The 22,437-nt window shown below is 38.5% G+C and overlaps 1 protein-coding gene across 1 annotated transcript in view; it reads left to right on the forward strand.

Annotated features, from left to right (window-relative positions):
• The window catches only part of LOC149211512 (DNA polymerase alpha catalytic subunit-like), a 207,390-nt gene that overhangs the window by 86,630 nt on the left and 98,323 nt on the right, over positions 1 to 22,437 (forward strand). Inside the window, exons 7-10 of the mRNA XM_089391517.1 lie at positions 18,557 to 18,647; positions 18,823 to 19,011; positions 19,293 to 19,456; positions 19,640 to 19,754. Of these exons, the coding sequence (XP_089247643.1) occupies positions 18,557 to 18,647; positions 18,823 to 19,011; positions 19,293 to 19,456; positions 19,640 to 19,754 (559 nt within the window). The remainder of the gene's footprint in view (positions 1 to 18,556; positions 18,648 to 18,822; positions 19,012 to 19,292; positions 19,457 to 19,639; positions 19,755 to 22,437) is intronic.

Below are 22,437 nucleotides of genomic sequence, written 5' to 3' on the forward strand. Positions count from 1 at the left end.
CATGCCCTTTCACCAAGAGGCACCTAAGGTTGTATATAACCGGGCCTCTCTCTAAAAATGTAATCATCAATTCAGTGTTCATTTATTAATAAAATATTTATATATACATATTTCTGTTTGCCATTGAAGTTTGTTACTTCATCTGGTATCAGAGCGGGTTCGTTATCCCCCACTTCCGCTGTGCTCGTTGTTCATCTCTGCTGCTCACGCCAATTCCTCTTCCGTCATACCATTCTCCACCCATACCCGTCCACTCCAACGCTGTCTGCATTCTGCCGCTGTCCATTCCGTACGCTATCTGTTGCACGCTTGCCTGCATCCCTTTGGTCCTGCTCCATTCCACTGACTTGATTCAGCTCTGCGGTATCTCCATTGCTTGATAGTCCCACCGACATTCTTCGTACCAATTCGCTGTTTTGTCTGTTCCGCTACCTTGTCCGCCTGTTCGAGCTAGCGTGCCAACGCTCTTCTCCGCTCTCTGCGTGCCTCACCCCTTATCAGCCATCCCAAATCTGTCGCCCATCATTACATCTGCGGTAAAATTTGAGTTTTTTTTTGAATAGTCAAGAGGTACAACGTGACATTTTATGCGGTCCTTGGTCCTCGATGGTGTTATCTGCTTAAGCATCGGTCAAACCGTCATGCCGTTCCATTCCGATTTAAATTCGATATTGAGTTTTCGTTATATATATTTATAATATATATAACTAAATTATATTAAATAATTATATATTATATATAATTTATTTATATATACATATATTATATAGTTAAAAACTATATGTTATATAATTTAATTATTTAAATATTAAAAAAAAAATAAAATTTTAAACTGGCAGATAAATACACGCCCCCACATACTCGCTCAATGTCAATGACAATGGCTGATTTCCAAAAAAATTGACTGACGCAGAGCATACGATAAATAATAACCACGATGAGGTCAGTAAAAGATTAGATGATTTCCAGATCAAGCTTGAGGGGTAGGCTGACAATATCAAAAATCTTCAAGATACGACAAATCGAATAGAAATAAAGATGGAAAATCAACATGTCCAAACAGAAATAGATGTTAGAGAGTCCTTTACATTGCTGAAACTTCTGTGTAAACAATGAATTGTACACCCGCACAACTACTACAAGAAAATAAAGAGAATCAAGAGCACAACTCATGAAAAAGCTGAATCCCCAAAAAAATCAGCAACACTCCACCAAGAAGTGAGTAATGCGACTTTTACAAACAAGCAACTCTGGGATACCTTTACCAATCAACACCTCTTTTTCGTCGACCACTAGCGACATTCCAGCGAAGGGCAAAAGTCGAGATGCCTAAATTCGACGGAAACGAAAAAAACAATGTTGCATGGATAAATAAAGCAGAAGAATACTTTGAGATATATGACATCAATGATGATGACGAAAAGCTTAGGCACACATCCATGAAAATGGAAGGGGAAGCATATAATTGGTATATGTGGTGGAAAAAGACAACACACGTCATTAGCTGGAGAAAATTTAAGGATGCATTCTTTAAAAGATTCCAAGGTGTAAAGGAAGAAGAGTTCTTTTCAAAATTCATCAAATTACGACAAAAATGAAGTGTGGACAAATATACTTAAGAATGGGAGACCTTAGTAACACGAGTACTTGGGTTATCAGAATCTCGTCTAATTCAATCATACGTCTCGGGGCTCAAAACCCATTTACAAGTAGAACTTGAGATGCATGACATTTCATCAATAGAAGTAGCAAGACGAAAAGCAAAACAACCGAAAAGAAATTCGAACAATTATTATGGTCAAAATCTGAAAAAACATATTCAAGACGAAGAATACCCCAGTATGCGAACACAAACAATAAAAGATATGTTCTACCACATCGTCGTGAAGATGAAAAATCTAATGTGGAAACGCAAAGGATAAAAGAGGGTAAATGCAAACGCTGTGGTGAGAAGTGGGACCCCAAACATAGATGTGCTAAAGGAAAAGAACCAAAGAACCTATATAATTGTGAAGCAACCAATGATTCAAACAGTGAAGATTTTGACATAGAAGAGATAGAAGATGCCCCAAAATTCTCACCAAAATTAGATGACGGAAGTATTCCGCAAGTGTCATTATCAGCTATGACAGGTATCTCACAACCTCAGATCTTAAAGTTAAAAGGACACATAAAGAAGAACAACGTAGTGGTTCTCATAGACTCTGGTAGCACACACAATTTTTTAATGCAATCGTGGCAAAGAGACTCAATATTTTTTCATTTCCCTTACCAAGCATGAAAGTGATGGTAGCTGACGGTAAGAAGATTGAAAAAGTGGGGAAATGCCATAAGGTTAAATTGCAGATTCAAGACTTCAGTTTAGAGTCTCCGTTCTTCACGGTACCGTTAGGAGGAGTAGATGTAGTCTTAGGTATCCAATGGCTACGAACCTTAGGTACTTATGCTGCCAACCACCAAGTACAATTTATAAAATTCAAATGGGGAGGTCAGAAGTACAAATTACACGGATTCCAAGCACCAGAGAATCAAATTGTATCATCATCTCAGATGATGAAGATGATTCGAAAAGGAGCAACCGCTTATGTAGTACAATGTCACCAATTAGAAATGTTATCTGCAAATATGACTAGTGAAGAGTCATCAGAGATACAAGATTTAATTAGGAAGCATGAAAAAGTATTTCACGACCTACCTATGAAGATGTCGCCTAATAGGGAAATTGAGCATACTATAGAAGTCAATGCAGGATTAGACCCTGTCAACATCAAGCCATACTGATATCCACATCATCAAAAAACAAAAATTGAGAGATTAATCCAAGCCCTTTTAAAGTGTGGGATCATCTCGAAAAGTAAAAGTCCTTTTGCTGCCCCAGTGGTATTGGTGAGGAAGAAAGATGGTTCATTCAGGTTATGCATTGATTATATAGGATTAAACAAAATAACAATCAAAAATAAGTTCCCAATCCCCTTTATCGACGAAATGTTAGATGAACTACATGGCGCAAAGTATTTCTCAAAATTGGACTTAAGATCAGGCTACTATCAATTTAGAATTAGATTAGAGGACATACCAAAAATGACATTTCGAGCACACGAAGGTCACTATGAATTTAAAGTAATGCCGTTTGGATTAACCAATGCACCATCAACGTTTCAAGCAACCATGAACGAATTATTTCGTCCACATCTTAGGAAGTTTGTATTAGTATTCTTTGACGATATTCTAATTTACAGTAAAACTTGGAAGGAGCACTTGCAACATTTGGACAAAGTTCTTACACTACTTAAAGAACACCAATTTTACGCAAAAAAATCCAAATGCACCTTCAGAAAGGAAGAAGTAGAATACCTTGGACACATTATATCCCATGAAGGCGTAAAGGTGGACCCTAATAAAATCAAAGCTATAAAAGAATGGACCAAACTTGTCAATATATCCAAGCTAATAGGGTTCTTAGGTTTGACTAGATATTACCGAAGGTTTATTAAAAACTATGCACATATAACTGCACCTTTGACAAATCTTTTAAAGAAGAATTCGTTTCTATGGGATGAGGAAGCAGGAAGGTGTTTTGAAAAATTAAAGGAAATTATGTTTAATGCTCTCGTATTAGCAACACCAGATTTTTCTAAACCATTTATCATTGAGTGTGATGCTTCTGGATTCGGTATAGGTGTAGTACTAATGCAGCAAGGACATCCAATAGCTTTTGAAAGTAGCAAGCTCAACAAAAGAGAATGCCTCAAATCCACATACAACAAAGAAATGCTCGCTATCATGCACACACTAGCTAAGTGGAGGCAATATCTTTTGGGAAGTAAGTTTTCCATTTGAATAGACCAGAATAGTCTCTAGCATCTCCTTCAACAAAAACACTTTCCGAAGAACAACAAAAATGGATTGAAAAAAATCACTGCTTTTGACTTGGAAATACTACATAAAAGAGGTAAAGACAATGTAGTAGCAAATGCCTTATCTAGGAAAGACGAAGAACCAACACTACTTGCAATTTCAGTGGTTGTTCTTGAGTGGCTTAACAAAATTTGAAGTATGCCAAGGATCCAGAAATAACGGCAATAATCAATAACCTTCCCAACAACTCAAATTTTGAGTGGAAAAATGATATCCTATGGTACAAGGGAAGAATTTATCTAAATACAAATTCCAAGTTTAAATTTAAGATACTCAAGGAATCACATGACTCACCGTTAGCGGGACATGTAGGATTTTTTAAGACTTACTACAATGCATGTCAATCCTTCTTTTGGAAGGGAATGAATCACGATATTTAGAAGTATGTAGCAAAATGTGACACATGTCAAAGGAATAAAAGTGAAAATATTACGACACCGGGATTACTTCACCCTTTAAATATTCCAAATCAGAAATGGGAAGAAATATCGATGGACTTTATCGAAGGATTACCAATATGTGAAGGCAAGGACAAGATTTTCGTAGTAGTCGACAGACTCACCAAATATGCTCACTTTATGGAAATAAAGAAATCATACTCAGCAAAAGAAATCGCTGAAATATTTTGCAAAAATATATATAAGTTACACGGTTTTTCGAAAGTCATTGTGAGTGATAGAGATGCCAAGTTCAAGGGTAATTTCTGGAAGGAATTGTTCAGCCATATAGGAACCTACCTAAATATGAGTTCTGCTTATCACCCTCAAACAGATGACCAAACAAAGGTTGTCAATAAATGTTTGGAGGCCTACCTACGTTGCTACAATACAGAAAAACAAAATAAGTGGGTTCAATGGTTACATCTTGTTGAGTGGTGGTATAATTACACTTATCTTACATCAGCAAAAATGACGCCATTTCAAGCTTTATATGGGTATGAACCCTCGAAATGGAAGGATCTAGCTATTATCTAGACAAATCTACCTACTGTTAAAGATCAACTAGAAGAAACCCAAAAAATTGTCCAAATATTAAAAGAAAACTTGAATAATGCAAGGAATTGTATGAAGCAACAAGTAGACCGTAACAGAACCGAAAGAGAGTTTGAAGTCGGAGAATGGGTGTTTGTCAAGCTCCAACCATACAAACAATTATCCTTAAAACAGAAAGGAAAAAACAAATTGGCACTAAAGTTTTATGGACCTTATCAGATCAACAAAAAGATTAGCCAAGTTGTGTATGGTTTAAGCCTTCCAGAGACAAGTCGTGTTCACAATGTCTTCCACGTATCTTGCCTTAAAAGGGCACTAGGCAACAATCAATCAGTGCAAACAACGCTTCCATCCCTAGATGATGAAGGAAGAGTCATTCTAGAACCAGAAGGTATTTTGTCTACTAGAGAAAGAAAGCTTCGACATCATACTATCAAGGAATATCTGATCAAGTGGAAGGACTTATTTGAAGAAGAAGCGTCTTGGGAGAATGAATCATTTTGTCATCAACATCCGTCGTTACGTATGCTTTGAGGACAAAGCATTCTTTTGAGAGGAAGAAAATGTTATGTAAAAATTAGTTAGGATTATGTAAAATTAGATTAACTGTAGTATTAGGCAAAAGGGCATGACCAAAGATCATGCCCTTTCACCAAGAGGTACCTAGGGTTGTATATAACCATGCCTCTCTCTAAAAATGTAATCATCAATTCAATATTCATTTATTAATAAAATATTTATATATACATATTTTTGTTTGCCATTGAAGTTTGTTACTTCCCAAAAGTTGGGACACTATGCTGTTGTGTGTTCGGAGAAGAAGAACAAGAAAGGGAAAGACAAACCCATGGTAGCTTCTGCGGAGATAGAGAGCTTCTTAAAGAGATTTGATCGGGAGTTTGGGTTCATAGCTTGTGAGGCTCCTAGTGCAGGATCACCTGCGATATAGGTTCAGAGGGAGTGTGTATTCCCCTCTACAAGTAGAGCATCTTCTAGCATTTGGTATGTTGACAGTGGTGCTTCCCGCCACATGACAGGGTCAGAGAGTACTTCTCAGAGCTTTCAGAGGGTGATACTGATAGGGAGGTAGTACTTGGTGATGACAACATTGTTAGAGTAGTCGGTGTGGGGACATCGACATTTGATAGGGGACCCAAACCTCCCCTGAAAGTGTCAGATGTTCTATATGTGGCTGGAATGAAGAAGAACCTGATATCCGTCTCAGCACTTGAGGGTAGAGGGTATGATGTTTTGTTCAGGAGAGGGCAGGTGCTTATATATCCTAAGGGAACTCCAACTTCTTCAACTAGAGAGATTGGTGTGCGCCATGCCAAGGTGTACAAGCTCTCATTCCAACCCCTGATGGCATTGAGTAGCAGCACCCGAGACAAGACCGACAACAGATCTAGTAGTTCAAAGTTGTGAGATTTGGCAACGCAGGATGGGGCACATGTATAATGGGGCCTTGAGTACATTGCGGGAGATCACCATTGATGTGCCAGATTTCAGTTCTGATCACCTTGATGTATGCAAAGGATGAGCTATGGGGAAGTTTGCCAGATCCTCTTTGCAATGACAACAGAACAACCGAGATCCTCGACTTGATACATATCGATGTGAGTGGTCAGATGTCTCATGTATCATTGAGTGGCTATGAGTACTATGTTTTATTCATTGATGACCACTCCAGGAAGACCTGGATTTATTTCTTGAAGACCAAGAGTGAGGTCTTCAAGCGGTTTCAAGAGTTCAAAGCTCTTGTGGAGACCCAGATAGGTAGGAAGATCAAGGTCCTCAGGTCGGACAATGGAGGGGAGTATACCCTTGGTGAGTTTGTTGATTTTTGTGCTGAGGCAGGCATTAGGAGGTAGTCCACAATTCCTTACTACCCCCAGTAGAATGAGGTTGCAGAGAGGAAGAGCAGATCCATTGCAGCCGCTGCCAAAGCCATGCTTCATGATTAGGGGTTACCTTTATTTTTGTGGGCAAAGGCCTGCAACGCTGTTGTGTACTTGCAGAACAGGAGTCCACATCGTGCCTTAGGGAATGTGACTCCGGAGGAGGCTTTTTCTTGGGAAGAAGCCTAATGTTGGGCACTTTCGAATCTTTGGGTGCCTTACATATTCCTATGTCTCCAAGGAGAATAGGACCAAGCTAGAGGCCATTGTAGAGAAGGGCATCTTTGTGGGTTATAGAGAGACCTCGAAAGCTTATCGAATTTATATTCCTGCGCAGAGGAAAGTGGTTGTCAGGTGGCATGTGAAGTTCAAGGAGAGAGCTTTCAGGAGGTCACGGGAGCTAGAGTATCTAGAGTCACCAGACCCTCAAGAGCAGCTGAGTTAGTCACAGGGATCCAGTGGTCAAGGTTCAAGAGGTACGTCGATTACAATGTCAGGTCTATCAGTAAGCAGTTGCTCTCAGAGTCAGGTGGGTGGTTCTTCGAGCAACATGCAGGGAAGTCTGCAGAGCAGTTCATAGGGTAGTCCACTAATGGACAATTCGCACAATACTTCAACATCTACAAGGATAGGTTCAGGCATGAGGTATGTTGACAGGCCTTCATGAGTTCAGGCTTTTGATGACGATGAGGATTCTTTCACTCCGGTGGGAGAAGTATGCTCACGGAAGAGGAAGCCCAAGCGGCTTCAAGATACCTTGCGCGAGGCCACATCAGTTGTTGGGCCAAAGAGACATGTTAGAGAGAGAAACCACTTGAGCGGTTCTGTAGTTACATGGCATTGTTAACAAGCATTGTTGACTTCGAGCCTTCTAGTTATGAGGAAGCAACCAGCCAGCAAGTCTGGAGAGAGGCCATGATGGAGGAGTATTCTTCTATTATGAAGAACGATGTTTGGGAGGTAGTGCCGAGGCCTGAAGGTAAATCAGTTGTTACTTCAAGATGGCTCTAGAAGATAAAGCATGCTGCAGATAGCAACATCGAGAAGTTCAAGGCTCGATTTGTGGTGAGAGGCTTCTCACACGTAGAGGGAGTTGACTATGAGGAGACCTTTGCTCCCTAGTTCAATATACATCTATTCGCTCCATTATATCGATTGCAACAGAGATGTGTTGGAAGATCCACCAGATGGATGTGAAGACTGCATTTCTCAATGGCTTCATTTAGGAGGAGGTTTATATTGAGCAGCCGCAGGGCTTTGAGGTGCATGGGAACGTGTCCCATGTTTGCAGATTGAAAAAGGCACTCTATGGCCTGAAGCAAGCTCCTAGAGCTTGGTACTCGAGGATTGATACATACTTGTAGCAGTTGGGTTTCACAAAGAGTGAGGTTGATCTGAACTTATACTTCATTGTGGTGGGTGAGGAGCCTCTCATTCTGGTGTTGTATGTTGATGACTTGATCATCACTGGGGTAGAGAGACTCATTGAGGGCTGCATGAGAGATCTTTCTTCAGAAAACAATATGCAAAAGAAATTAAACACAATAACAATAGCATGAAAGGACATCACCTCATAATGCCAAGAGAACACCAACCAAATAGCCCCAAAGTCTTGATTATATTAAGAAAGTATGCATGTACAAAAGGAAAAAGTTTTCTCGAGTTCAATAGCTCATAACATGATACAAAGATGAGAGCCAAAGCTCATTTAAATAAGCAAATGGGGGCCAATACCAAATGGAGGAACCAAGTGATAAGTGTAGCTTGATGACAATCCCAAAGACCAAGTCAAGTTTCAAGTGGCAAAGGAACTTATGAAGCGTGGAAATCAAACTGTTGTGAATACCTTTTGCTATCCTATGCGTACATCCTTTGTGCTACAACTATAATATGAGCTGGAGAAAAGAGGGAGTAAATCCCCATCAAGTCACATTTTAATTTTATGTGAAATTTGCCTTATTATCTAACTGCTGCATGGAACTTTATTTTTTTCTTGCGTATACGTATTTTTCTTCATATGCTAATTTGATGGACTGCCAAGTGTGATTGATGATAGGTGCATGAGGAAGCAAACTCCCACATAAGATTGCTTCCCAACTCCCATGTAAAACTACGTCTCGAACTGCTGTTGACACCTCGAACAGTCAAGCCAACCAACTGTTGTGTACGGTGTTGTAGAAGATTTGTGTGTCGCTGTTATGGTGACTGCATGGAAGCTTTCAAACATGTGTTGTTGCGTACAAGTGCGTAAAAAATGGAGATGAGAGGAGACAACTTCCTCCAAACCTGTGTTTAATTTTCTACCACATATACTTGTCTTTTCTTGAGCTGCGTGTGCACTAAAGCCTTCTTTACGTGCTATTCTAGCACGTTGAATTGGAGGTTGCGTTGACTGTTTAAATTGGCAGCATAGTCCTCCTTGTTGGCTGTCAACTATATGTGTTACAATGTGTGCCAATGAATGGGGACAAACTCTTAACACATGGTGGTGTTGTCCCCCACCAGGAGTCTCTAGCTCTACGTATGCTTCTTTAACTGCCTGTGCATTCGTTGAAATTGGCTGATGCGTACTCCACTAACAAATTGCCAATGTGTGATTTTAAATGGGGACAAGATCTACCATGCCACTTTTATTGGCCCCCCTTAATTTTGAAACTACTTTAATGTGTTCGCCTTTAATATTTTTTGTTTCTTGTCCATTTGAAATAAATCACCACTTTTAACAATTCGATGTGGCTCATAAACTCAATGTGGGCCCTCTTTGAATTTATTTGACTTGGAACTTTGACTTGAGTTGTAGCTTGCTTGGTGGGCCCCACATGATTGCCACATCATCTTTTGACCTTCCCTGGAATTGCCATGTCACTTGTTTGACTTTTTTTGACTTTGGAAAAATTTATAATTTTTTCCAGTTATTGAATTTTTTGAATTTTTTTCCTCATTTTTGCCACTGTCATTAGGAAAATTGTTAATTTTTGGTATGTTCTATGCTTAAGAGCAATTTACTTCAATTTTCTTATAAGCCCAATATCAATATCCAATTTTAGCAATCACATCAGCACGATAGTAAAATGCAGATAGAACATAAACATAAATAGTAGAAAACAAGCCAAGACAAGAGGACACAAGATGTGGCACCAGTCAAGGACAAACCCCAATGTGGGGAAACTCTTGATCAAATCTTCTTATGTTCTTCAATAGTTTAGTAGAGAGAGAGAGAGATAATACAAATGTACAAATTTGATATTTTATGACAACAACAACAAACCCTAACAAACAAAGTCAATGTTAGTAAAACAGGTCAGATTTGATCTCCAATCAAGCTCGGTCAAAGCTCAGTCAACTCGGCTTCCAACAACAAGATGTATCAGCCCAAAACAGACTAAAAATCCTAGTCAAACATTGGTCAATTGTAGTCAAGCTTGTAGCCAGCCCTAGGACAGTGAACGTTGGTGAACGCAGGGTCAAAGTGGCTGTCCAAAACTACGGGCTGCCAAGTAGAGGCATCCTAACCCAATCCGCAAACAAGAGGTCAATGCTGTCAAAACAACACTTTTGCACTTCGGTCAAGCTTGGTCAATGCTGCCCTAAACAGAAAAGTCTTCCTTCCTCCTTTGCACATATGGGAGAGATGCTACCCCAGATCTGCGTACCCAATCAAGAGAGAAGAGATAGATGTGTGAGGATGAGATTGTGAAATAAGGTCTCCTCCTTTTATATGCAACATTGAGTTTATGTTGGGGGTGAAAATGCTTGATTTGCTTGTTGGCCGACGTTGACAAATTGTCAATAATATAAATAAATTCATATCTCCATATATACATGTCGAAATCGGATGATCTTTAGATCAATCCTACACCTCTCAGAGAGAGGAATCCAAGAAAAATATCAGCTGCCATAAATAAAGTGACCCATATGGAGTTTGGCCCCAGTTGCCGATTTTAACAAAAATCAACTTTTGAGGGACTATAAGTCGTTTTTCGACCCCCAAAGTAGATCTTAGGATAATACTGGGTCTTTGAGGATGAATTTCGAGTAGTCACACGCCCTATACATTTCTGAAGGCTACTTATTTACATCATTACATAGAAAAGAATTAAAAAATCTTGTTTTGTGGGATATTTGTAATTATTAAAAAATCCTATTTAGACCTAGCCAAATGCCACAAATTTTTTTGTGTGATCTAGTATGGTAATATACATTGACTCTAGACACTAAGATGTATTAGGAGCTCAACTTTCAAATTGTCACCCTGACTTTGGAGTAAAAAGTGAGTGAAAAAACCTAGAAAATTATTTGCTTTTGAAAAAGAAGGGATAATTAACCAGGTAAAAAACATTCCAAGGTGTACTGTTTGTTGATCGAGTCCCAACATCCTAAGTCTGTTATAGACTCAAAACTCATCATTACTAGTATCACTTATTACAATTCCCTGCAGGGTGTGGAATCTGGGTACAAGAAAGATGATGAGAAGATTGAAGTAGAGTTAAAAAACTTTGTTGATTGATCATATCTGATGGTACAAGTGTCCTCTGGATCACCCTTGGGCATGGAGTCTTCATATAATCATCAAGTGCCACTCTAGTGGTCAACACTCATGTTTGATGGTGATCCACTCTTCGCAATTATCCACATAGACAAATTTAATGCACATACTTCAAGGGAGAAGGTTGTCCACCAAGATGTCCTTATGTTATTATTCATGGGATCTCTCTGCGGTCATAACTCATGGCTGCATGATCATGAACCTAGGAGCATCTCATCTATTAAAGAGTTCGTTGATGGCTTTCTTAGACATTTTCAAGTACATCTTGCATTAAGCATCCAAGAGAAAACCTTCATCGAGCATCATCAAGTCATTAAGAATCTAGGTAATGAGTAAGAAGATGAGTCCTCCTTGGGTCCACACAATGAAAATGATGATCTTGAGGACACGTGCTGGGAAGGATGAATTTATGGAAAGTGAAATTGAGACCAAGCCTAACTTTCTCAATGATATTACTCCCAATGAATCTTCTTTTGAAAACCTTGAGAGAGATAATCCCATTAGCCCCTTGAAAAATGAAATTGAAGATTATTTCCACATTGAAAAGGAGAAATGGGAAATTGTTGGTCCTCAATTTGATCGTGCTCCTATTTATGACATCGACAAGGAGGATGAGGATGAGATTGGTCTTCCTTTCCCCTCAGGCGCTATTTATGATGACATACCCATTGATACCCTTGGGAAGGAGAATTATTATTTTCCCTTGCATAAAGAAGGACAATCTTTGATGGAAGTGATTGACTCCCCTTTTAATGAAAGCTCAATTTTTGATGCTTATTATGAGGAAAGCAACGATGCTCTTATCCACCTACCTTATGATTATGTATTCAAATCACTTAGCCTTTAGGTTGTGAGGAAGGAAAACTTGTTGAATATGACACTTCACCCTCCCCTTTGCCCTTTCCCTCTTGTTCATTACCTGGAGTTATTCCTCAAGTAAGTCCCTCATCCCTTTTGGTATCACCTCGAGTGACCATGCCCCTTTTCCCTTTTTTGAATATGGTGTCAAGGAGGAACCCTTAATTGAATATACTTTATCCCCCTTGACCCATCCTTAGGATTATGATCACTTCACAACCTCCCCTCTCTGATGCGACCATCACATCTAGAGGCCTATTTGTTGTACTACTTCTTTATCTCACCCTTCGTTCCCCTCTTATCACAACTAGACCCATATTTACATTAATTCACTTTAATTATTTTAATTTCCTAAGTTTTAACTTAGGCACCGTTAAGAATAATTAACTATTTGAATAACATGCACTTTGGGTGGAATTTCTCCAAACGATTTTTGGGTCTTGGAAATGTCGGAGCTAGAGCACAACCGATGCTACCCAAAAATCAACACTCCCTCTTAGCGAGGAATGTGCTCTAGCAATACTTCCCAGTAGAAATATCACATTGATCCATGACATCGGTCCTCTGCATTGTTGATGTTCAGTTTGATGCACTTCATCCACTGCACTGCTGCAATTTGTACTGCTGCCCATGACACTGCCATTGTCACTGCTGCATCTGTATTGTAGCTCCCTCTTAAGTATTGCACTATCTGTTTCTTCTACTGAAATGGGTTCTCAATCATCCCCATCTTCTCCTTGAAATAAACAAACTTTGTTCTTCCTAGAGTCTTGGTGAGAATGTCTGCCCCCTGTTCTCTTGTCGGAGTGTACTGTAACTGTACTGCACCTCGTTGGACACAGTGTCTGATAAAGTGACACTTGATGTCAATGTGCTTCGACCGATCATGAAAAATTGGATTCTCAGAGAGCTCGATGCAACTCTGATTATCACACAAAATGTTGGTTGCTTCCATCCTTCTCTTGAATAGATTCACAAGCTATTTTCTAAGCCATATGGCTTCACACGATGCTATGCTAGTTGCCATATATTCAGCTTCGGTTGAGCTCAGAGCTACAGACTTCTGTTTCCTACTACACCAGGAGGTCATTCCTGATCCAATGTTGAAATAGTACCTAGTGGTACTTTCCAATCTACTGGACTTCTAGCCAACTTTGTGCCAGTGAACCCATTCAGTCTAATATCATTGCGTCGAGTGTAGATTAATCCATGCTCGACTTTTCCTCGTATATATCTGAGAACATGCTTGGCTGCTGCATAGTGTGCCCTCTTTGGTTCCACCATGAACTAACTGAGGGTGTTGACAACGTAACAAATGTTTGAACTTTGTCTTGGTGTTGACCAGATGCATCAGGGACCCTATGAGCTGCCTGTACAAGGTGGGATCTACTTCTTTATCTCAGACACATCAATCTTCTTCCAGTTGGTAATCATTGGAGTAGCCATGGGTCTACAGTCTTGCATTTTGAAGCTCTTTAAAATTTCTGTAGCGTATCTCCCTAGTTCGAGGAAAATTTGACGCTTCTGTTGCCAAACTTCCAACCCTAGAAAATAATGCATCCTTCCCAAATCCTTCATGTCAAATTTTGTAGCTAGGTTTTCCTTGCAATCTTTGATGAGCCTAAATGAACTTGTTAGAAAAAGGTCATCCACATATAACACCTGAATTAGAGGCTCATTCTCTACAGTCAGATAGTAGAGGTTGGGATCTACGTCACTCTTGACGAATCTCACCTTTTGCAAGTAACCATCAATATGACCATACCATGATCTAGGCGCTTGTTTAAGCCCATTCAGGGCTTTCTTCAGCCTACATACATGAGTTTTCGTCTCATGTGTCTCAAAGCCCTCTGGTTGTTCAATGTACACTTCTTCTATTACCCCATTCAAGAACACAATTTTGACGTCCATCTGGTGAATCTCCCACCCCATCTGTGCTGCAAGGGATATCACTGATCTAATAGAACTTAGAAGTATACCTGGCTACTGGGGCGAAGGTTTCTTTGTAGTATATCCCTTTCATCTGAGCATACCCGTTAGCCATGAACCTGGCTTTGTATTTTTCCATGCTGCCATCTGCAACATACTTGACCTTGTAGATCCATCTTGAACCTACAACTGATCTATCTTGAGGTCTAGGTACCACTTCCCAGACATCATTGGTCATTATGGAACTGTATTCCTCCACCATAGCATCTACCCATACTTGATGCTAAACAACCTCTTGAAAACTAGAGGGCTCTCCAACCTGAGCCACCAAAGCTTGGTATCTATCTGGTTGTCTACACTCCCTTTTCTTGTTCCTAGGAGCTCCAATGAAATCCTCTGCGTCCCGTAGTATCTGTCAAAGTTCCCGGCTTGTTCTTCCACTGGTAGTGGGTGGATCTATTTTCTCCTCCTGATATTCCACTTACTGTGATGCTTTTGGATTCTTATGCCTTGGAGAAATACTGGTGCTGGTTTCTGCTGGTCTAAGTGGCTGGACCAATGGATCATCTTTTGACTGCTCTTTAGAAGGCATTTCTCGGGATTTCCTAAAAGCTTTGTCCTCCATGAACTTTACATCATGTCGTACTACGATCTTTCTATTGTCTGGAAGGTAGATTCTATATGCCTTAGCATTCTCACTATATCCCACAAGATATCCTTTCTCTGTAGTTTGGTCCAACTTCTTCCTGTTTTCTTTGGGTATATGGCAGTGTGCCAAGCTCCCAAATATCCTGAAATGACTCACTTTAGGCTTCTTGCTAGTGAAGACACTCTCCGGAGTAATCTTACCTAATGCCTTGTGAGGAGTCTTGTTTTGAACATATACTGCTGTGCTGCATGCTTCTGCCAATAGGAATTTGGGCATATCTTGATCATACAACATTGCCCTCGCTGCTTCAACAATAGTTCTGTTCTTCCTTTCTGCTACTCCATTCTGCACTGGATTATATGGAGATGTCCATTCTCTTTGGATGCCTTCCCTTGCTCAAAACTCAGTGAAGTCTTTATCGATATACACTCCACCATTGTCTGAGCGCAACACTTTATCCTCTTCCCTGTCAGATTCTCAACCAGAGCTTTAAACTCTTTGAATCAATCAAAGTCCTCATCCTTGTTTTTTAGAAAGTAGATCCAAGTCTTTGTGGAAGGGTCATCAAGGAAGGTGACGAAGTATTCGGCACCACTAAGAGCTTTTGTGGACATGGGTCCGCAGATATTTGAGTGTATTAATCCCATAACACTCTTTGCCCTATTGTTACTTTTGGAATAACCCGCTTTGGTGTACTTTCCCAATACGCAACCTCTGCATACATCATCTCGTTTGGTACTTAATTCTGGAACTCTTGTGACAGTTACAGTTCCTCTGAGAATTCTTAGGGCCCCATGGTGTAAGAGCCCCATCCTTTTGTGCGATAGTTCATTCAAATATTTTCCACCACTGCTGCCTATCTGTGCCATTGGAGATTCTAGCTGTAAATTATACAGTCTGTTGCTTCTGATTCCAATTTGGGCCTTCTTCCAAGTCCGATGTTTGACATAAACTTTTTGCCCAACCAAGTATACATAATAGCCCTTGTTCTGTAACTGAGATACAGAGAGTAAGTACATTTCCAATCTAGGCACATGCAACACATTGGTAGCTCAAAGTCGATCCCCTGCTTGTGTTTGAAAAACTACAATACCTTTTCCTATGGGGGTACATTTTGCTTTATTTCCCATGGTGATTTGGAAGTTCATCTGTTCTTCATGATAGCTCGAGAAACATTCTCATATTCCTGTCATGTGCACAGAAGCCCTGCTATCAATATACCAAACCTCAGAGGAAGCAGAACTTGATAGGCAAACGACTTCTTCTTCCAGTTTGGAAGCCAACACAAAATTGTCGTGATCCATTATATTCTTCGTGCTTTCCTCTTTCTTGGGAGAATTGCGCGAGTCCCTTTGAGTTATTGCTCTAGCAACATCATGTTCACGACTCATTGCAGATTCTCTAACCCTGTTGCCCGATCTCAGCTCCGATACCATGTGAAAATTTCTAACATGAAATTCTAGTGCAGCAACTGATTTATTTCTCTTATTTTCCACAATAAATTATTTACAAAACCCTTCAGTAAACATCAACGTAAATTCTACTGCAGTTGTCACATAATAGCATAGAGAAAAGAACAAAGAAATAGAAGCACAAGAATCAATCACATCAACACAATTGTTTTGGACAATAGTCCCTGGGAAAACCCAATTCGGGAAAACCAGTGCAACAGATGAGGGTTTATTTATTATTCTTCAACAACAATCTCTTTACAAAGAATGATTTGTAGAACCTATAGAAACCTTCGTGAAAACACTCGAGATAATTTTCTTCCAATCATTGGAGAAATTCTGACACTTAAGATCCCCTCCAGCCTCCACTGCGTCACCTCTGCATCATCTTCTGTGTGAGGACTGCATGAGGACTGCGTCCTTTGTTGTGATGCCTCTTTGATCTGTCCCTCTGCGTTGTCCCTCTGATGCACTGCATCCCCTCCTCCTCAATGTCCGATTGATGCTGATACCGTCCTCTTCTTTCATCCTGCAACTCTCACTCTGAAATCGAACTCTTACTTCTGGAGAATCGACATCCCTCGGGTTACTACGTATTTTCCCGGTGTGTCTCCAAATGACTCTCAAGTCTTCATTTATACTTTTCTTGATGAGATATCAACGGTCGTGATCTAATCTCTAATCAACGGCTAAGATTAAATTAGACTTGATCCTAGTCTCTTAGAAGCTTCTTGCCCATATTTACATTAATTCACTTGAAGTATTTTAATTTCCTAAGTTTTAACTTAGGCATCATTAAAAATAATTAATTATTTGAATAAGATGCACTCCGGGTGGAATTTCTCCGAACGATTTCCAGGTCTTGGAGATCTCATGTTTTCTAGCCCTTCCACAAAATTTCGGAGCTAGAGAACATCCGATGCTACCCAGAAATCAACACCAACAAGGGTCTAGAACAAGATGACATGGACAATGACTCAAGACATAAACCCTAGAAGCACACAATGGGTGCTTTGACCTAGATACAAAATAAATAACACATGAAACCCATGCTTACAAATAAATTTTCTTTTGCAATAAATTTTCTTTTCTTTCTTATTACATCGTGACTCAAATACAATTATGAAGACCGATACTAGTTACATTTCTCAACAGTTATGTGGTTACATGTAGCTGCTGGTTGTGTTCCTCAAACACTTCCACCTACTCCTGCTCCTCTTCTTCATAGATCACAGAGAAATAAATTAAAAGTTTCTTGTGGCAAGAGGAAAGCTTGATGTCTTTTTCTTTCTCTTGTTTAGAAATAGTCTCTAAAACTTAGTACTTCATCTTTGTTATGGCCTATTTTCTCTTAAATAGTCTCTAAAACTTAGGAATTTGTCTTTATTATGCCTTATTTTGTAAACATTATATGACAATTTAATTTTGAACTTCGAAGTTTTGAACCCACCGTTGAACTGTTGACTGAATCTATTATCTTTCTACTCTTTGTGAATGAATATGATGTTCTCTTTCATTTTGTGGTAGATGTTATTTGTTACAATTTGTTAATGATAAATTTTATATGTTGAAACTTGAAAGTTGATGTTGTGGTTGTTGATTGATCATTTGATGAAAATGCTGTAAGTTATAATTTCTAGATAATTGATTTTATATGTGTACTAAATGGTTGATGTTTTAATGGTCATCGTTAATCCAATAGTTAAATCTATGTCTTCATGTTTTTGTCGATTCAACATTATGCATGTTTTTTTTGAATATATACGCATCAAAATATGTTAAAGTATGTATTATATAAAAAATACTTCTGAAATGCTCTTCTCACAGAAGTTTTTAGGAAATTGTGTTTCCCACTTTCTGCTTCCAACAATCTTGTTTCAAGGCATTCATTTTTTGGAAGCTAATACATGTTTTGTGCAACTTAGTTTTAGGTTTTACAAAGCTTGGTCCATTCTTGTGTCTCATATTGTTTTATATTAGTTTTAACTGTAAAGTTGTAAACATATATTGATAAAGCAGATACCTTACAAAGCGTCATGGTTGCTGAGTTCAAATGGCCTTACCTAACTGGATTTCTTTTTATGTGTTATATTTAACGGTCTTGAAATCAATTGAAGCTTTTATCAATTCAACAAATATCGGTCCTTGACATGATATATGTTTTTAGTTTGTTCATATCATTATTAACTATATTTTGAAAATATTTTTTCAGCACGATATCTTTTCTGTAATTGACGTTTTCAAATTTTCATCAGTTTAGAACTTTAGTCATAACATGCTCCCTTAACTATAAGTGTTTGATCATGTGCTTCCAGTGCGCTAGAATTATTCCTAATTAAAAGAAGAATACGAGGCCCAACCTGGCTTTCAATTTCCAAAGCTGTCTGCTGCCCAAGTTCATCTCGGGTAAGATGTCCAGTTTAATATAAATTTGCCTCATTTGTATGTTGCTACATTTGATATGGATTGAGGAGTATCACTAAATTTTGAATATCTCATTTTTTTTGAGGACTTCAGATATTTGAGTTTGTCATCCAGTCATATATTCAGTTTGACTAAAACAATGTTATTTTGGGATCAGGTAAGCTGGTGCAAATTTGAAGCTATTGTAGGTTCTCCAAAGGAGTTGAAAGTTGCAGGGTCTGTGAATATTCCTCAAGAAATTCCTCCACTAGTAGTTGCAGCCATCAATCTTAAAACCATAATTAATGACAAACACAATGTGAATGAAATTGCATCTGTGTCTGTTGTCTGTTGTCACAAAACAAAGGTATGCATGTTGTGTAATCAGCTATTCATTTGGTTCTTAATGTCTGGATTGTTTAAACCTGTTTGATCTTATTTTGTGATGATATTCTCAGGGTTTAGGCTTTAGCATAAAGATTGCTCGGTTCTCCTTTTTTGGCTGTGTTTGTATGTCTTCAAAAAGGGACAGAATTCTACGAGCTTGGGATTTTTTTTTAACTGTACTTTCTGTAGCATAGAATTTGTTTTTCAAAATTTAAACAAGGCTATCTTATTAGATTAGATATCATTTATTCCTCCATGCAGATTGACTATCCGATGCCAAAGTCTGAATGGAACAAGCCTGGCATGCTTGGTCACTTCTCTATTTTACGCAAACTTGATGGAGGCATATTTCCCATGGGATTCACAAAGGAGGTTGCTAACAGAAATACTAAAGCCGGGTCTAATATCTTGAACTACGAGAGCAGGTCTGTTTCTGAATGTGATTTTATCTTAAAAATAATCACTGTTCAAATATTGTTTTTGCTTGACTGAAAGATGGATAAGAAGGCAGTAAATTTCCATATATTGAACCAATAGATTACATATTACATTAGTCACATATTTTTATATACATGCCTGACTAATGTGACCATTTATTTTACAAACAGTGAAAGAGCTTTACTGAATCGCTTGATGATCAAGCTTCACCAACTAGATCCTGATGTGCTGGTTGGCCACAATATTTCAGGGTTTGACCTTGATGTTCTTCTTCACAGGGCACAGGTAAATGTAGATTCTTTGGATTTGTGACTTATGTGTCTACGATGTAGAGATAGGTGAAATTTGTCATGTAAGTAGGGATGTATTGGAGACAGCTAAACTTTCTATAAGCAGTTTTTGTTTTTTAAGGTAATAACAAAGTACTTCAAAATTTTCAAAAAACACTAATTTTCCATATTTTTGATTGGTCCTAAATTAATACAACTTATTAGTATTGTTGTCGTAAAATCTAGCAGGTCTAGTGCAAAGCCCCATTAGGTGGAAGCAGACCTATGGCAACAATAAAAAGGGTTGCCCTTGTCACCTCGACAACCTTTCTTTTGTTCTTTAGTGGTATTTGACCACAAACGAGGCTTCCCTAAACTTGGCTAAAGGGTATTTAATAATGATGGTTTAAGGTGATCTGTGTGAGGTCTATTAAATAGGAGAAAGTACTGGCCTAGCCTAGAAGGCCTAGATGTTTGATGCCAATGTACAAATGCTCTATTCCTAGACCAAAAAGATAGTTGATATAAGTTAGGGTTTTGCTGTTTTGCAATGATAAGGTATGCAATGTATATAACATCCAAAGACAAGGCCTTCTAATGAATAATCAACAAAAGGGAACATGGTCTTCCAATAGACGTAAAGGATTAGGGTTTACAAATGAAATATTGTGTTTGAAAACATGCATAAACAACAAAAAGATTACATCAATCCTAAGAAAAATGTTTTAACCATGCAACAATGCTAGATTTTTCTTTTAGATGATTTATTGATGCAATTCCTCCTTAATGAACCATAAACATCAAACAAAATTTCACCTTTATGCAATTTTTTAACCTAAAACCCTAGATGCTAAGCTTAGACATCTAGGAAAATAGAAAAGGAAGGAAAATTTATTTATTTAGAGAGTGATCAAGACAACTTATGATTAGTGCCTTATCCTAAATGGGTTTAATGGAGTATTCTAGGGCTAAATTCAATGAGAATGGTTTTGATGGAGTAAGGGGGGATGACTAGGGAATCCACTTTTAAAACCCTAATTATTTTTCTTGTGAGGGAAGAAATTACTACAAGTTATGAACAATCAGATCATTATAGGTTTCAATGAGAACGATTTTGCATGCGATAATGGAGCAAGATTTCAACATAGATTTAGCATTTAATCATGGCATAATATAGAAGCCCTAGTACAAAAATAGAAAGTGCAAAATATACAAGATAAAGCATGAAACTTACAAAATTCTTCAAAAAAACACTTATTTCAATACCAAGAAAACATCTCCATGCAAAATACCATCTCCAAAAGAATTTATAAATTGTACGTTCAGGTCACTTGGACTTGACCTCTAACGAGCATGGGCCTGAAGATGTCCTACCTTGAGCACTTCTTGGAGTTGCAGGATGGTATCATTGTCTGCCCCCCATACACATGTAGACATTGGATGCACTAACTTAGGATCCCCTTAGGATAGCTCCGAGTTGGTTCTCATTGACTGAATGGAGACTGATCACCATACACCATGATAAGATAGGTTTTGCTAGCTGTGTCACTTACGGGAGCCATAGAGAGAGCGATACTTCATTTTTAGTTGCTCTCTGTTGTCACTTAAATTGTACAAAGAATCATGACAATGCTTAGGACAAGGGATGTCACTTTGATCCTTGCCCTCTTCGTTTAAGCTGTCTCCTAAATGCAGGCTAAGGGGGGTAGTCCCTATGAATGAGATGATGAACAACTTGCTGGTAACCAACAAGTCAAGGAGATACAATTGAATGGCCTAGCAACTTGGTTTGAAATTAAGCAACAAGTGTGATTATTAAGCACAATTTGATTAGATTCGTTGAGATAATGAGTTAGAGAACAATGCCTTTTAAGATTAACTACTTGCACAATATGGATTAATGCTCCAAGTCACCTGATGAATAGTTGTTGCGAGATGCACAATCTATCCTAAATGAAATGGAAGACTCAAATCTATGTGAGATGTAAGCTCTTAGTAGATTTTAATTATATGCCTTGTCTAGGTAAATCCTTCTCAATTCTTTTGAAGCTAGTCTCGAATGCACTAAGGTCCCATTAACAATACCTCCCGTGGAGTTCCAACCACCCAAGTGCCAACGTTCCTACAAGGGATTGACCACAAAGAATTGCAAGGTCATTGTGTTGATTGCGAACGAGTGTCTAGACTTCGCAAGTTGCGCGAAGAAGGTGGTCCCATCTCTCTTACAACCAAGCTTATGCTTGGGGGCATGTTTTAGAGATGCACTGTCTAACCTAAAATGATGATGCAAGATATGAGTGCTTGCTTTAATGGATTATCAAATGTGTTAAATGCTTCAACAAGATTAAATCACTTGAAATCAAAATGCTTATACAAGATAACAAGAGCAACACAAGTGAACGAAGCACTTAGAGGACAAATTATCTCAATGAAACAAGATTAGCAATTCCAATTATCCAAGAGCTTATTAATACTTGTCAATAAAATCTCATTGAATTCCTCTTATGATATTGTTACTTAACACTTAGGCACTAGAACAAAATGATAGCGATTTATTACTTATATCAGAAACCAATGAAGCACAATAGAAAACACAATAATAACAATCATCAATAAAGACAAGAACAAGATGAGATTGCTAAAAATGATTAGTAATGAATGTTAGAAAACACAATACAATGAGTGATTAGTAATGAATG

Source organism: Pinus tabuliformis, chromosome 1_1 (assembly GCF_031772625.1).
Source record: "Pinus tabuliformis cultivar Carrire ecotype Pingquan chromosome 1_1, CPIR1, whole genome shotgun sequence".
Classification (NCBI taxonomy): domain Eukaryota; kingdom Viridiplantae; phylum Streptophyta; class Pinopsida; order Pinales; family Pinaceae; genus Pinus; species Pinus tabuliformis.